The 16,714-nt window shown below is 40.3% G+C and overlaps 1 protein-coding gene across 4 annotated transcripts in view; it reads left to right on the top strand.

Annotated features, from left to right (window-relative positions):
* Window positions 1-16,714, top strand: part of SHROOM4 (shroom family member 4) — a 268,730-nt gene that overhangs the window by 121,883 nt on the left and 130,133 nt on the right. For 3 of the 4 annotated variants that reach the window (XM_070366161.1, XM_070366164.1, XM_070366162.1), the window contains one exon: window positions 10,431-10,582. In XM_070366161.1, coding sequence (XP_070222262.1) covers window positions 10,431-10,582 — 152 coding nt within the window. Of the gene's footprint in view, window positions 1-9,254; window positions 9,273-10,430; window positions 10,583-16,714 lie in introns of those variants that run through there. The other variant, XM_070366163.1, reaches the window with a different exon arrangement.

Genomic DNA, 16,714 nt, shown 5'->3' with positions numbered 1-16,714 from the left:
TCATTGTAGTTTTGATTTGCATTTCTCTAATAATTAGCTATGTTAAACATCTTTTCGTGTGCCTCTTGGCCATCTCTATGTCCTCTTTGGAGAAATGCCTATTCAGGTCTTCTGCCCATTTTTTGATTGGGTTGTTTGCTTTGATGCTGTTAAGCATCATGAGCTGTTTGTAAATTTTGGAGACTAATCCTTGTCAGTCACATCATTTGCAAGTATTTTCTCCTGGGCTGTCTTTTTGCTTTGTTTATTGTTTTCTTTGTTGTGAAAAAGCTCTTGAGTTTAAGTGGATCCCATTTGTTTATTTTTGTTTTTATTTCCATTATTCTGGGAAACAGATTGAAAAAAAAGACGTTGCTGTGATTATGTCAATGTTCTACCATGTTTTCCTCTAGGAGTTTTATAGTGTCCAGTCTCACATTTAGATCTTTAACCCATTTTGAGCTTATTTTTGTGTATAGTGTTAAATAATGATCTAATTTCATTTTTTTTTACAAGTAGCTGCCCAGTTTTCCTAGCACCATTCATTGAAGAGACAGTCTTTGCAAAATTGTGTGTCTTCCCTCCTTTGTCATAGATTGACCATAGGTGCATGGGTTCATTTCTGGGTTTTCTATCCTGTTCTATTGATCTATTTTTTGTGCCAGTACCATACTATTTTGATGACTGTAGCTTTGTAGTATAGTCTGAAGTCAGGGAGCCTAATTCTTCCAGCTCCATTTTTCTTTCTCAAGATTGCTTTGACTATTTGGGGTCTTTTGTGTCTCCATACAAATTTTAAGACTTTTTTGTTCTAGTTCTGTGAAAAATGCCATTGGTAATTTGATAGAGATTGCATTGAATCTGTAGATTGTCTTGTGCAGTATAAGCATTTTGAGAATATTGATTCTTTCAATAAATGAACATGGTATATCTTTCCATCTATTTGTGTCGTCTTCAATTTCTTTCATCAACGTCTTATAGTTTTCAGAGTACACATATTTTGTCACCTTATTAGGTGGGTCTGTGCATGCTATGTTACTTCAGTTGTGTCTGGCTCTTTGCAACTCCATAGACTGTAACCCGCCAGGCTTCTCTGTCCCTGGGATTCTCCATGCAAGAATACTGGAATGGGTTTCCATGCCCTCCTCCAGGGGATTTTCTTGACTTAGGGATCAAACCCATGTCTCTTACATCTGCTGCATTGGCAGATAGGTTCTTTACCACTTGCACCACATGGGAAGACTAAGCTTTCACTTTTGGGCTTGCCTGGTGGCTCAGATGGTAAAGAATCTGCCTACAATGGAGGAGACCTGGGTTCAAGCCATGGGTTGGAAAGATCCAATCCATGGGTTGGAAGACGGCATGGCAACCCACTCCAGTATTCTTGCCTGGAGAACTCCATGGACAGACAAGCCTGGTGGCTTATAGTCCATGGGGTTGCAAAAGGTTGGACATGACTGAGTGATTAACAGTTTCACTTTAGGTAGGTTTATTCCTAGGTATTTTATTCTTTTTGATGTGATGGTAAATGGAATTTTCTTAAATTTCTCTTTCTGATCTTTCGTTGTTACTGTATAGAAAAACAACAGATTTCTGTATATTAATTGTATAACCTGCAACTTTACCAAATTCATGATGAGTTATAGTCGTTTTCTGGTAGCATGTTTAGGATCTTCTATGTATAGTATCATGTCATCTGCAAATAGTGACAGTTTAACTTCTTTTCCAATTTGGATTCCCTTTATTTTTTTTTTTTTTTTCTTCTCTGATTGCTTTAGCTAGGACTACCAAAACTATGTTGAATAAAAGTGGGCAGAGTGGACATCTTTTTCTTGTTTCTGATCCTAGAGGTAATGCTTTCCACTTTTCATCATTGAGTGTGATGTTAGCTGTAGGTTTGTTGTATGTGGCCTTTATTATGTTGAAGTATGTTCCCTCTATGCCCACATTGTGGAGAGTATTTTTTTTTTTTATCACAAATGGGTGCTGAATTTTGTCAGAAGCTTTACTGTTTGTATTGAAATGATCATATAGTTTTTATTTTTCAATTTATTGATGTAGTATATCACATTATTGATTTGTGGATATTGAAAAATCCTTGTATCAGTGGATAAATTCTAGCTGATTATGGTGATTGATATATTTAATGTATTGTTGGATTCAGATTGCTAGTATTTTGTTGAGGATTTTTGTGTCTATGTTCATCAGTGATATTGCCTTAATTTTATTTTTGTGTGTGGTATCTTTGTCTGGTTTTGGTATCAGGGTGAATGAGTTTGAAAGTTTTCCTTCCTCTGCAATTTTTTGGAACATTTTCAGAAGGATAGGTGTTAACTCTTCTCTAAATGTTTCGAAGAATTCACTTGTGAAGTCATCAGGTCCAGGACTTTTCGTTTGTCGGGAGTTTATAATCAGAGTTTCAGTTTCAATGCTCGTGATTATTCTGTTCATATTTTCTAATTCTTCCTGGTTCAGTCTTGGGAGACAGTACCTTTCTAAGAATGTGTCCATTTCTTCCAGGTTGTCCATTTTATTTGCATACACTTTCTCATAGCAGTTTCTTATGATCCTTTGTATTTCTGTGGGGTCAGTTGTAACTTCTCCTTTTTCATTTCTAATGTTATTGATTTGAGTCTTCTCCCTTATTTTTTCTTGATGAGTGTGGCTAAAGGTTTGTTAATTTTGTTTATCTTTTCAAAGAACAAGCTTTTAGTTTCTTTGATATTTACAATTGTTTTCTTTGTCTTTATTTCATTTATTTCTACTCTGATTTTTATGATTTCTTTCTACTAACTTTAGGTTTTGTTTGTTCATCTTCCTCTAGTTTTTTAGGTGTAAGGTTAGGTTGTTTACTTGAGATTTTTCTTGTTTCCTGAGGTAAGATCGTATTGCTACAAACTTCCCTCTTAGAACTGCTTTTGCTGCATCCCATAGGTTTTGAATTATTGTGCTTTCATTTTCATTTTTCTCTAGGTATTGTTTTATTTCCTCTATGATTTCTTCAGTGATCCATTGGTTGTTTAGTAACATATTGTTTAACTGCCACATGTTTGTATTTTTTTATAGTTTTATTTCTTATAGTTAATTTCTAGTCTCATTGCATTGTGATCAGAAAAGATGCTTTATGTGATTTCAATGTTCTTAAATTTACCAAGGTTCACCTTGTGGCCCAGCATGTGGCCAATCCTGGAGAATGTTCCATGTATACTTGAGAAGAATGTGTAGTCTGCTGCTTTTGGATGGAATGCTCTATAAATATCAATTAACTCCACCCGGTTTAATGTGTCAGTTAAGGCCTGTGTTTCCTTATTAATTTTCTTTTTTTTTTGGTGGGGGTACCCTACCTGTCTGTAAGAAACTGCAAGAAGGTTAAAATGTCTCTCCTGCAGAAATTTCCAGGTGAAGAATGCCACTACTGTGCCCGTAGATGGGAGATTATGCATAAATTAGCACTAGTTCTGGGGGAGTTAAAATCAGTCACCATTCATCTTTGAGCAAAATTGTGTAGCCATGATTCCCAGGCATCCCCTGAGACCTTCCTGGGTATTCTATACCCTGCCTCTAGGTAGAGGTGATGGAGGAAAATCTGAAGCTGTACCACATGCTGAAGTCCTTATTAATTTTCTATCTGTATGATCTGTCCATTGATGAAAGTGGGGTGTTAAAGTTCCTCACTGTTATTGTATTACTTTCAATTTCTCCATTTGTGGTTGTTAGTATTTACCTTACATATTGAGGTACTCCATGTAGGTGCATATATATTTGTAACTGTTCTGTCTTCATCTTGGATTAAATCCTTGATTATTATGTAGTGTCCTTCTTTATCTCTTATAACAGTCTTTGTTTTAAAGTCCATTTTGTCTGATAGGAGTATTGCTACTCCAGCTTTCTTTGATTTCCATTTGCATGGAATACCTTCTGCCATCCCCTTACTTTCAGTCTGTAAGTGTCCCCAGATCTGAGGTGGGTATATAGTAGATAGCATATATTCAAGTCTAGTTTTTGTATACACTCAGCCAGTCTATGTCGTTTGGTTGGTGCATTTAATCCACTTAGATTTAAGGCAATTACTGATACGTATAATCATATTGCTGTTGTTATTGTTTAGTCTCTAAGTCATGTCCAACTCTTTTGCAATCCCATGGACTGAGCCCACCAGGCTCCTCCGCCAATGATCATATTACTATTTTCTTAATTGTTTTGAATTTATTTCTCTGTTGCTCTTTTCATTTTCTTGTGTTTCCTGCCTAGAGAAGTTCCTTTAGCATTTGTTGTAAAGCAGGTTTGGTAGTGCTATATTCTCTTCACTTTTGCTTGTCTGGAAAGCCTTTGATTTCTCCATGAAACCTGAACAAGACTCTTGTTGGGTAGAGTATTCATGGTTGTGGGTACTTCCTTTTCAGAACTATATATCATGCCATTCCCTTCTGGCTTGTAGAGTTTCTGTTGATAAATCAACTGATAACTTTATGGGAGTTCCCTTGTATGTTATTTGTCATTTCTTCCTGGTTGCTTTTAATATTTTATCTTTCTCTTTAATTTTTGTCAGTTTGATTACTATGTCTTGGTGTATTCCTCCTTGGGTTTATCCTACCTGGACCTCTCTGACTATTATTTCCTTTCCCATGTTATGGAAATTTTCAACTACTAGCTCTTCAAATATTTTCTCGAGTCCCTTTTCTCTCTCTTCTCCTTCTGGGATCCCTGTAATATGAATGTTGGTGTGTTTAATGTTGTCCCAGACTTCTCTTAGGCTGTCTTCATTTCTTTTCATTATTTTTTCTATATTCTGTTTTGTGGCAGTAATTTCTACCATTCTGTCTTCCAGGTCACTTATCTGTTTTTCTGCCTCAGTTATTCTGCTATTGATTCCTTCTACTATATTGTTCATTTCTGTTTGCTTGTTCTTTGGTTATTCTAGGTTTTTGGTAAACATTTTTTGCATCTTTTCCATTCTTTTTCCAAGTTCCTAGATCATCTTCACCATCATTATTCTGAATTCTTTTTCTAGAAGTTTGCCTATTTCCACTTCACTTAATCGTTTTTTCTGGGGTTTTATCTTGTTCCTTCATCTGAGATATAATCCTCTGCCTTTTCGTTTTAATTAACTTGCTGTAATTGTGGTTTTCATTCTGGAGGCTACAGGATTGTAGTTCTTCTTGCTTCTTCTGATTGCCCTCTTATGGATGAGGCTATTTTAGAGGCTTGTGCAAGGTTCCTGATGGGGAGAGTGATGGTAGGAAAAACTGAGTCTTGCTTTGGCGGGCAGGGCTGTGCTCACTAATACCATAATGTCTGCTGATGAGTGGGACTCCATGCCCTCCCTGTCAGTGGTTTGGCCTGAGGTGACCCAGTCCTAGGGTCTACAGGCTGTATGTTAGGGCTAATGGTGACCTCCAAGAGGGCTCATGTCAAAGGGCACCTCCCAGAACTGCTGTTGGCAGTGCCCCTGTCCCTGCGGCAAGCCGCCACTGACTCATGCCTCACAGGAGACACTCCAACACCAGCAGGTATATCTGGTTCAGTCTATTATGAAGTCACTCTTCCTTACCCGTCAGTCCTGATACACACAAGATTTTGTTTATGCCCTCCAAGAGTGGAGCCTCTGTTTCCCCTAGTCTTGTGGAGGTCCTGCAATTGAATCCTGTTGGCCTTCAAAGTCAGATCCCCTGGCAATTTCTACTCCCTTTGCCAGATCCTCAGGTTGGAAACCCTGATATGGGGCTCAGAATCTTCATAATAGTGGTAGAACTTCTTTGGTATTACTCTCCAGTTTGTGGGTTGCCTACCCTACAGATATGGGATTTGATTTTATTGTTATTGTGCCCCTTCTACTGTCTCATTGTGTCTTCTCCTTTGTCTTTGGACATGGGGTATCTTTTTTGGTCGGTTCCAGCATCCTTCTGTCACTGGTTGTTCAATGGCTAGTTGCAATCTCAGTGTTCTCACAGGAGGAGGTGAGCACATGTCCTTCTATTCCACCATCTTGAACCAATCATCATTGACTTTTAATACTGCTCTTACACTATAGTAATAAGGATTCAGTACCTGCTGGTTATTGTTAATGATGATGTTTTTCCTGCTGACACATTTTTTCCACAAGATAAATCTGGTTTAACTTTTCTTTCTTTCACTTTCTCATATTTCCTCATTTAGTCAAAAGACTTAACCAAGTATCTGCCGTGTGTGTGCTTAGTCATTCAGTCATGTCCAATACTTTGCAACCCCGTGGACTATAGCCCACCAGAGTCCTCTGTCCATGGAGTTTCCAGGCAAGAATACTAGAGTGGGTTGCCATTTCTTACTCCAGGGGATCTTCCTGATTTAGGAGTGGAACCCTCATCTCCTGCATTGGCAGGGAGATTCTTTACCACCCCCCGGGAAGCCCAAGTATCTGCTAATATCTTTTGTTTAATATAAAAGCTACTAGAAAGCCAGTAAATACTGTTAAGTCCATTTTGTTTGTCTTTACTCTCAAGAAGCCAATTTGTCACTTTGTTGACAGATATTAGAGCACTTCATGCTTCATGGATTCATCAAAAATTTCCAGTTCACCAGCTCATTAGCACAAAATAGGGCTTCAAGAGTCTATTTCTCTCAGTGTCCCAGCTGTGCTTTTACAAATGTTCCAACCTTGATGGACCACTCTGAAACAATGGATAAAGACCACAGGGAAATGAGAGATGGATGTTGATTAGTCAGTTTCATAGGAGTGAAACATGAGTGAAGGCAAAACACAGTGGGATTATCTGTGTCAGCAGAATGATAATGCATGACTTTGCTAACTGTACACAGGTCACTGAATGTCAGAGATCCACAGGTCCTCAGAGGTCATCTAGTCAGACCCCCCACTTTTTAACCAATAAGGGTAGAAGAGGCCAAAGGAGGGGAAAGAGACTTGTCCAACGTCAACCAGGCTTCCCCGGTGGCTCAGTGGTAAAGAATCCACCTGTCGATGCAAAAGATGCAGGAGACACAAGTTCAATCCCTGGGTCAGGGAGATGGCCTGGAGGAGGAAATGGCAGCCCCACTTCAGAATTCTTGTCTGGGAGATCCTATGGACAGAGGAGCCTAGTAGGCTACAGTCCATAAGGTCGCAAAGAGTCAGCCACAACTGAGTGAACACACACACACACACACACACACACACACAAGGTCTGTCATCCCTTCCCAACTTTCCAAACACCAGCCAGCTTTTGGCCATTTGACTATGCAATCAGTTTTCAATTATTTGAGCCACTCACTGCTAGCCCAATGATCACTTAAATATTCCAAAGTGACACATAAGTTAACCATTGTTTACACTGGGCTTTGTAAAGATGTGTGTTTATTACTGACATTCCAGTGTGTATGGGTACAATCTGAGAATTCACCACACTTCAAATGAAAGAAAGAAAGAAACCCTGAAGGGCTGATTCAGGAAGAGCTGGAAAATTGACTAGCCATATTGAATGGATAGCATCAAATGATGCTATACAGCCCCTCAAGCAGAACATGTTATTCCAAACATGTTTGTTGATTCACACCTCTCCTGTACCCCAACCAGTTATAAGTTGCACTGTAGGAAGGGAAAAACAATATCTTTTATAGAAGAATATACATATTATTTTTTCTCCCTTTCTTCTTCTTTCCCTTCTCTTTCCTTTTCATTGTTTTTCCTTGCTAGAAAAAATGAACAGCTGCTTTATCTTTTATATAAACAAATATGTGGTTGAGCCATTGACCTGGAGAACTGGTTGTCAGGATGCCAAACAATAAATGGAAAACATGCTGGATCCCATGAATATAGAGGTGGAGGAAGGAGAAGGAAGACCAGTGAGCAATACTTTTTACTAGAATCCAAAAGTCAGGAGGAGTAAGAAGGAATCTGTTGTATAGCTCAGTGAATTCCCTGGGTCCGGGAAGGAGCTAGTTTGGAGTATAGTCCAAGGGCTCTTGAACCAAATGGAGTTTCATTTCCTGATCTGGCCCTGTCTGTACTTTGGGGTTGTGCTGAATGCTCATAATTTTCTGGTTTGTTGTCTGCAAATCCTCACACTTGGGCTAAAATGGAATTATTATTATTCATGTTCTGAAGATGATGCTGCTGATGACTGAGAAAGGGCATGAAACAGAAAAAGTGGCATGAACAATTGGCTTGAGGCTACATTCCAAGAAAGAGTCCCTGCAAGGATTCAGATGGTGGCAGGCAGAGTGGCAGTAGGGAATGAAAAATGCCTGAGCTTTTGATGCAGCCATAATTAAGCATTTTGGTTTAAGAGGTACCCCCCTTTCATTTTCTCATCTAGAATAAACAAATCTTGTTGATGTAACAAAGTGCTTAATAAACCCGAGGTGGTACTTAATATCAATACATACTGAAGGAAAGACTTGCTATGGTTAATGGTAATATGGATAATTGAGTTATATGAATTTAAAAATAGGTAGAGTAAATTAAGACTAATGTACATCAACAGGAAAAATCTATTAGTATTCATTAGTTAGACTCCTGTTTATGGTTCTTTGTTAGCCTAAGGAAGCCCTTTCCGATAACTAATGCCTGTTGAAAATCCTGCCTAATAACTTTCCATGGATGCCAAAGGAATGAGTCATTCACATAGAACTTCTGACATTCAAATATAGCATTTTGCTTCTTTTTCTTTTTTTGGCAGCAGTGACTGTGAAGTAATAATAATGATGACAATGGAAATAAGAGATCCTAATTAATTTGCTGAGAGTTGTTCCCCATTTACCAATATTGGCTTGTTTTGTCTTAAGTGGTGGCCCAGGTACTAGACAAAGGTATATATATATTCAATGTCACTTGGCTAACCTATGATTTGTCAGACAAAGGTTAATTTAAAAAAATGTTGGATTAGCAGCAATAAATTTAATAACAGTCTGTGATTTAAGTCAGAACTTCAGTTTATTTGATGGGATTTTTTAAATCCTGAATTAACATTTTTCTCTGAGCTCAGGAGGTCTCATCTGCCAAACTGCACATGAGCCGGCCAACCAAAAGCTCATCAATATTCTAACTTACACAGTATGGGGATAGATTGGAGCGATGCTATAAAAGACTGAAAGAAAGATTGGAACAAGAAATGTAAAAATACCTGCAGCAAAAACCAGTCCTTAGTTGTCCAGTTTCGAACCTGACTTTCCCTAATAATTATATGGTTTAATCATCTTCAACTTTTTCTTGCCCCCGAGAGAAACAAACAAACAAACAAACAAACATCTCTTCTTGATTCCATTCATAGGTTGGACCTGTTTTCACCCGCCCATCTCCATGGACGTATGAACTTTAGATGGTAATCCACCCCTGAATCTGGGAGCTATGTGTGCCTCATTCATTTCTGTATCTTTAGCAGTTAGCATGTTGTCCCTTGCATACAAAAACTTTACCAAAAATTAACCAAAAACTTTAGAATAGATTAAAGGATGGATGAGATGACTCCTATCACCAGGATGGAATTAATGTTCCCATAGGTAGAACTCACCTCTGTGATAGAAAAAATGTTACATACAAAGGTAGATGTAAATAAGGATCCTTAGGGGACATTCTGCTTTGCTTTCACCTACTCCAGTGGCTGTTAGTTCTTCCTTTGGTTTCAATGCCCACCTCCCAGCCTCACCACATTCCTGCCAAGATTGCCCTTGACCAATGGAAATTCTGTAGGCTGTGGTGGAACAGTTAATACCTATATTCCCGTTTTGCCCAGTGCCCACTGTGTGACAGACACTGGAAGCACTGTGCTAGGCGCTTGTTGAAGAGGTATTGATAAATGACCTTTGTATATTTTACGATTCCATTCACAGAAGGTTGAGCTGGAAGCCACCTTCAAAGTCTTCAGAGTCAACCCCCTTGCTGCAATAATCAGAGCTCACATTCATTGAGAACTTACTGCCCCCAGACATTTCATATACTAATGGCCCTGTGAAGTAGGGACGCTTATTTTCTGTATTTCTCATTTGGGGCCATTGATACATGGAGATGTTAGGTAACTTCCTTGGGGTCACACAGCTAGGAAATACTAGAGCCAAGACTCATGCTCAAGTTTGTCAGACTTCAGAGCCTACTGAGAGAAAAAAACTTGCCAAAAGTCATTTTGAGCCTAGTTCTTCTGGCCCTAATTTGTTTTCACGGATTGCTACTCTATGCTCACACACTGAGGTTTCTTAAAATATCATTTTGTTATTTGGAATCACATGTCTCCCCAAATGGACTGTGGATTCCTCCAGGGCAGATATTGCATTGTATCTGTGGTGCCTTCTCCCTTGAGGGCATGCCCAGGCTTTGCTTTCAGTAAATAATGGACTGTGACCAGCTTCTTAGCTGTTCTTTCGAGCATCTTGGTGTCATCCCCCAGGACTTCTTGTGGCTCAGAGGTTGGGAGGAGCCAGGAAGTAGAATTTTGGGGAAGGAGTCACCTCACCACCTGCTTTCTATTTTGTTCTCTACAATACAGATCGAAGATGGAGGCAAGGCAGCCTTGTCCCAGAAGATGAGGACTGGTGATGAGCTGGTGAATATCAATGGCACTCCATTGTACGGCTCCCGCCAAGAGGCTCTCATCCTCATCAAAGGCTCCTTCCGGACCCTCAAGCTGATTGTCAGGAGGTAAGGTACAGGGAGATTTGCTGTAAAGTACAAGGGTCACTGAAACCGCTTGGTTGGTAATAAAGCCTCAATAGAGGTATGTCTATCAATATCAAGGAAAGAGGTGTTTCACATGAACAGAATTTTGCAGACAACTGAAGCAGAATGGCATAAGAGAAAGGGCCTTTGGTTCAAATCCTAGTACTGTCACATGCTACCCATGTTATCTTGGATAAATTTATTTTACCTCTGTAGGACTTAAGAATCCTTATTTGCCTTTGAGAGAACTAAATGACTCATTACACACCAAGGACCTATCTGAACTACTGTTTTTCCATCTACTCCTTCACATGAAGCTGCCACTGCTGAAACACATATATTTAAAGAGACCCTATTCCCAGCATGGTAGGCCCTCTGGAGGCTGTGGCAAAGTCTAAGATGAGAAGCCTGCCCTTGAGGAGTATGCAGTCTAACAGGGTAGAAAAGACACACGTATGACAAATTAATTAGCAATACATTTTTTAAGAAAACCATAAAGGAGATTCCAGAAGATAAGGGTGATTGTCAAATGAATTGCTGACCGAAATTGCTGTTAGAGTTCAAGAGAAAGAAAAGGCACTTCAGAAGAGATGATTAGAGTAAGATTTCATTGAGAAGGTGAAATCTTAACTAAAAGATGGGTAGAATTTGATAAGAAACCATCAGGAGGGGAAAAGCTTTCCAGGTAAGTAGAGTGGCATACCAGGGGCTTCCCTGGTAGCTCAACTGGTAAAGAATCCGCCTGCAATGCAGGAGACCCCAGTTTGATTCCCAGGTCAGGAAGATCCCCTGGAGAAGGGTATGGCAACCCACTCCAGTATTCTTGCCTGGAGAATCCCCATGGACAGAGGAGCCTGGTGGGCTACAGTCCATGGGGTTGCAAAGATTCGGACATGACTGAGTGACTAAGCACACACACAGTGGCATAAGGAGGAGGAAAATAAGGACAGTCATTCTATTGTTGTCAAAGCATCTGCCTATTGGTGAGGTTTCCATTGGTCTCCCTTTCATTTTGCTGCTGTATATTTGTTTTGTACTACTGGAGTTCATACTTCTCCCCTTCTGTGTGTTTCCTTTATCTTATACATGTCCCCAAGCTTTTCCATCTTAATTATTTTTATTAGAAAAAAATTTAAGTGTCTTCCTGCAGTCATACTTCCCCTTCTGGCTTCTGCCCCATCTTCTTTTAATTCATATCCAGAAGGAGAGTCTATACTCACTGTTTCCTCTTACTTACCATTTAGCTTTCCACCCGGTGCAGTCTGAATTTGACCCCCAGAAGTCCACTGAAACTGCTCTCTTTCTCTCTCTCTCTTTATATACACACACATGCACACACACACACACACACACATGTATGTGTGTGTGTATATATAAATGTATGTATGTATATATGAAACCTCCTAGTTGTCAAAGTCAATGGGTTATTTCCAGTCTTCATTGTATATAACTTACATTTGGAATGTGACGTTGTTGCTCTGGATTATGCCCTTCTTTGTGAAACTTTACTTTCTTGCTTTCAAGATATTCTATTGCTTTCTATTTCTACCTCTCTGTTCATTTTCTAAATGAGGTTCCTCTACCACCTGCTCTTCCTCTGCCCATCCCTTTTAAATGCTGGTGTTTCCCCTAGTTCTATCCTTTCTATTTTCATTAATATACCATGGAAAAATCTCACCTGATCCCCGAGTTTCAACTATCATCTATATGTTGATGACTATATCTCTTATGCCCCAGACCCCTGTGGCCAACTTCCTACTGGACATTTATACTTAGATTTCTCAGAAGCATTTCACACAAAACATGCTCAAAACCTAATACATCATCTTCTTCTCACAAGCTCCTGATCTCAGTGACTGGGACCACCAGACCCTTAGTAAACCAAGCCATTGTTTATTTCCTCCATTTTTCTCCTGCTCTATGTCCAAATGATCTCAGTTAGTAAAGATGAAAATATATAGGATCCCACTGATTTATTATATTATTAAAGCCTGCTGGTCCTTAAGATTAAGCCATGCCTGCTCATGTACCTGGTGGCACTAATGGTAAAAACCTACTGGCCAGTGCAGGAGACATAAGAGATGCAGGTTCGATCCCTGGGTCGGGAAGATCCCTTGGAAGAGAGCATGGCAACCCACTCCAATGTTCTTGCCTGGAATTTCATGGACAGAGGAACCTAATGGGCTACAGTCCATGAGGTCGCAAAGAGCTAGACAAAAGTTGCTAAAGCAACTTAGCATATATGCATGTCCATGTACCTAGGTAAAAAGTAATGTGTAAAATAATGTCTTATACACTAGACACACTGTCACTGTCTTGGATAGGTCATGATTTAGGTTTTAAATAAGGCTTCTTGAAGGAGCAGCTTGGTGAATTTGAAAGTTTTTTTTTAATTTATTTTTAATTAGAGGATAATTGCTTTACAATATTGTGTTGGTTTCCGCCATACAACAACATGAATCAGCTATAAGTATACATATGTTCCCTCCCTCTTGAACCTCCCCCCCCCACCTCCCACCCCATCCCAGCCCTCTTAGTTTGTCACAGAGCATCAGATTTGAGCTGCATGCATCATACAGCAAATTCCCACTGATTATCTATTTGACTATGGTAATGTATATCTTTCAATGCTGCTATCTCAATTAGTCCCATCCTCTGCTTCCCTCTCTGTGTCATTTTGGAGTCAGACAGACACATGTATGCTGTTTCCTTGTTCTGTCACATGGGAAATAATAGTTCCTATGTAATAGCATTATTGTGATGATTAAATGAAGCAATTTATGTAAAATGCCTTTATCATAATGGGTTCTCTGAACTTCAGCCCCACTCCTTTCCCTAGGATATAAAGGAAGCATAATTGGAGTAACCAACCACCATTATGAAATAAGGAGAGCAACAAACTGTATTGTGCTTTGCAAACTAACCTTCAGAGACAAGATTTGCTGGGAAACCATTAGGAATAAAAAGATCTGACAGGAAATAAAGACCCTTGTGAAATACTGGTTATACAGAGATATCAACACTTAGAAAGAGTATAGACATGATCTGCAGCAGTGGCTTCTGATCCAGTCATAAGAATGAGAGTTTTCAGGTGTGTCAATCACTTATCCTCCATTGATGAGTTTTATGTCTTCATTCTCCCTGCTGTGGTGACATCTGCCACTGCTAGTCACTTGGAATAGCTATAATTATGGCCTTGGAAATGGTGGGACCCTTTGGTTTTCATGGTGTGGCAGGTCCTATGGCTCCCTAAGCCTACATTTTCTATCCTTTCAGCCTCCTTTCAACCCCTGTTGGAAGAAGCTTTCAGTAACATAATTTATTAGGCGATGCTGCCCTCTTGTGGAAAACTTCACTTTCACCTATGTACTACCCTGGGGATGCTTTAGGACATTTATTCCTTCTTTTCCTTAGTCGAAGTTATTCTTCTAATTTATGAAAGAGCTCTTGGCACATAAATGAAATATCTCCTTGAAATTTAATATTTACCCTAGTATTTTATACTAAGGTGGAAAGTCTTTGTTTGAGTAAAACAATCAACTGACAAAGATTCAGCACTGAGGTTTAAGTCCAGACGTGAGTTTTGGGGATGGATATAAAGGAGGAACTTTAGGAAATGGCTTATTCTGAAAAGCCAGCCCAGCTCTTCCTCCTATATTGCATTTTAGATAATGGTTAATGAAGTCAGAAATCTAGGTGTTGCCCTCAGTGCTCCTCTCTTGCCTCAACCCACTTCAATTCAAGTTATACCAAGTCTTGAGTATTCTACTTGCTGGAAGCCTCTCTGTCGCTCTTAACTTAATCCAGTTGTTCATAATTTATTATCTGTGCTGGCTTAGTCACTCAGTCATGTCTGACTCTTTGTGACCCCATGGACTGTAGCCTGCCAGGCTCCTCTGTCCATGGGGATTCTCCAGGCAAGAATACTGGAGTGGGTTGTGATGCCCTTCTCCAGGGGATCTTCCCAACCAAGGAATCGGACCCAGGTCTCCTGCATTGCAGGCAGATTCTTTACCACCTGAGCCACGAGGGAAGCCCAAGGATACTGGAATGGGTAGCCTATCCTTTCTCCAGGGCACCTTCCTGACCCACGAGTTGAACCAGTGTCTCCTGCATTGCGGGCAGATTCTTTACCAGCTGAGCTACCATGGAAGTCCCATTTCTTATCTGGACCATTGTAATAATCTCACTGGCTTCTCATCCTTTAGTCTCACCTTCTTCCAATCATTCCATTCTCCAAATAGACATCTAATCATGTCACTTATATATTTATGGAAAAAAACAAGACCAATAACTATATAATCATAATTGTCCCAACAGATTCATTTTACATTGATAGAAAATGCAAGCTATGTTAAGGATTTGTATTCATGAACCATTTTTTGGAAAAAAGAAGTACCTAAATATATGAAGAAAATAACCTGCAAAACAAGAAGAAAAATTATAAAAATGTCTATATGGGAGACTTTACCATAATTTAGCTATAACAGATAAAGTAGACCTAAAATATATATTTCAAGGACTTTAAAACCATAATTCATAAGGCCAAATTAATGTCAAAAATTACATTTTATGGACAGTGTTTTCAAATATTCTGATAACATTTAAAAATGATCATATGGGGGGAGGAGCCAAGATGGCGGAGGAGTAGGACAGGGAGAACACTTTCTCCCCCACAAATTCATCAAAAGAGCATTTAAACGTCGAGTAAATTCCATTAAAACAACTTCTGAATGCCCGCAGAGGACATCAGGCACCCAGAAAAGCAATCCAACTCTTTGAAAGGAGGTAGGAAAAAATATAAAAGACAAAAAAAGAGACAAAGAGGGAGGGACGGAGCTCCGTCCCGGGAAGGGAGTCTTAAAAGAGAGAAGTTTCCAAACACCAGGAAACCTTCTCACTGCCGAATCTGTGCCGAGCTTTGGAAGCACAGAGGCAACATAACAGGAAGAAAAAATAAATAAACAATTAAAACTCGAAGATTGCGAGTCCTACGGTAACTCCCCAGTGGAGAAGAAGCGCAGACGCCTGCAGGCGCCATTAACAAGCGGGGGCAGGGAGAGAGCGGGCTGCATCGCTTAGAGTAAGAATCTGGCCTGAATACCTGAGCACTATCTGAGCGAAATAATTTGGGCTAACAAACCAGACTGTGGGATATCTACTACGCGAAAAGCCAGCCCCAACCTAAGACCGCCAGGCCCGCAGACGGAACAAAGAATTGAACAGAGATAGCCGGCTGCAGACCTTCCCCTCCGGTGATAGGCAGCCAGAGCCGGAAGGGGGCAATCGCAGCCCCAGAGAGACATTATCTATAAAACTGTAAGCAGGCTTTGCTAACTAAAACTTCTTGGGGTCTGGACGGTTAACATCTGCCTAAGAAGGTGCGCCGGTTTTGCGCCCAGATAACCGAAAGTGGCGGGAGGCGATAAGTCGCAGCATTGGCGCCGCCAAACACCTCATCACTTGAGCTGCTCGGACCTGGGAAGAGCACAATACTCAGGCCCAACTGAGTCTGCGCCTCTGAGGACTATCCGAGTGCCTGAACCTGAGCGGCTTGGACCTGGGAGGTACATGCAACCCAGGGCCAGCCTCGGACTGTTCCCCGGCGGAACAACCTAGAGCCCGAGCAGTGTGGGCAGGGAGGCTACACGCGCAGTGAGCGGGGCAGACCCAGTGTGGCTGAGGCACTGCGAGAAGACGCCAGTGTTATTTGCTTGCAGCATCCCTCCCTCCCTCCCCACAGCAGCGACTGAACAAAGAGAAGAAATACAGTTCCACCCATCAGAACACTGACACAAGCTTCCCTAACCAGGAAACCTTGACAAGCCACCTGTACAAACCCACACACAGTGAGGAATAGCCACAATAAAGAGAACTCCACAAACTGCCAGAATACAGAAAGGACACCCCATACTCAGCAATTTAAACAAGATGAAGAGACAGAGGAATAGCCAGCAGATAAAGGAACAGGATAAATGCCCACCAAACCAAACAAAAGAGGAAGAGATAGGAATCTACCTGATAAAGAATTCCGAATAATGATAGTGAAATTGATCCAAAATCTAGAAATTAAAATGGAATCACAGATAAATAGCTTGGAGACAAGGATTGAGA

The sequence above is a fragment of the Bos mutus genome, chromosome X (assembly GCF_027580195.1).
Source record: "Bos mutus isolate GX-2022 chromosome X, NWIPB_WYAK_1.1, whole genome shotgun sequence".
NCBI lineage: Eukaryota > Metazoa > Chordata > Mammalia > Artiodactyla > Bovidae > Bos > Bos mutus.
Note: the sequence above shows the minus strand (reverse complement) of the source record. Positions and strands in the feature narration are given on the sequence as shown.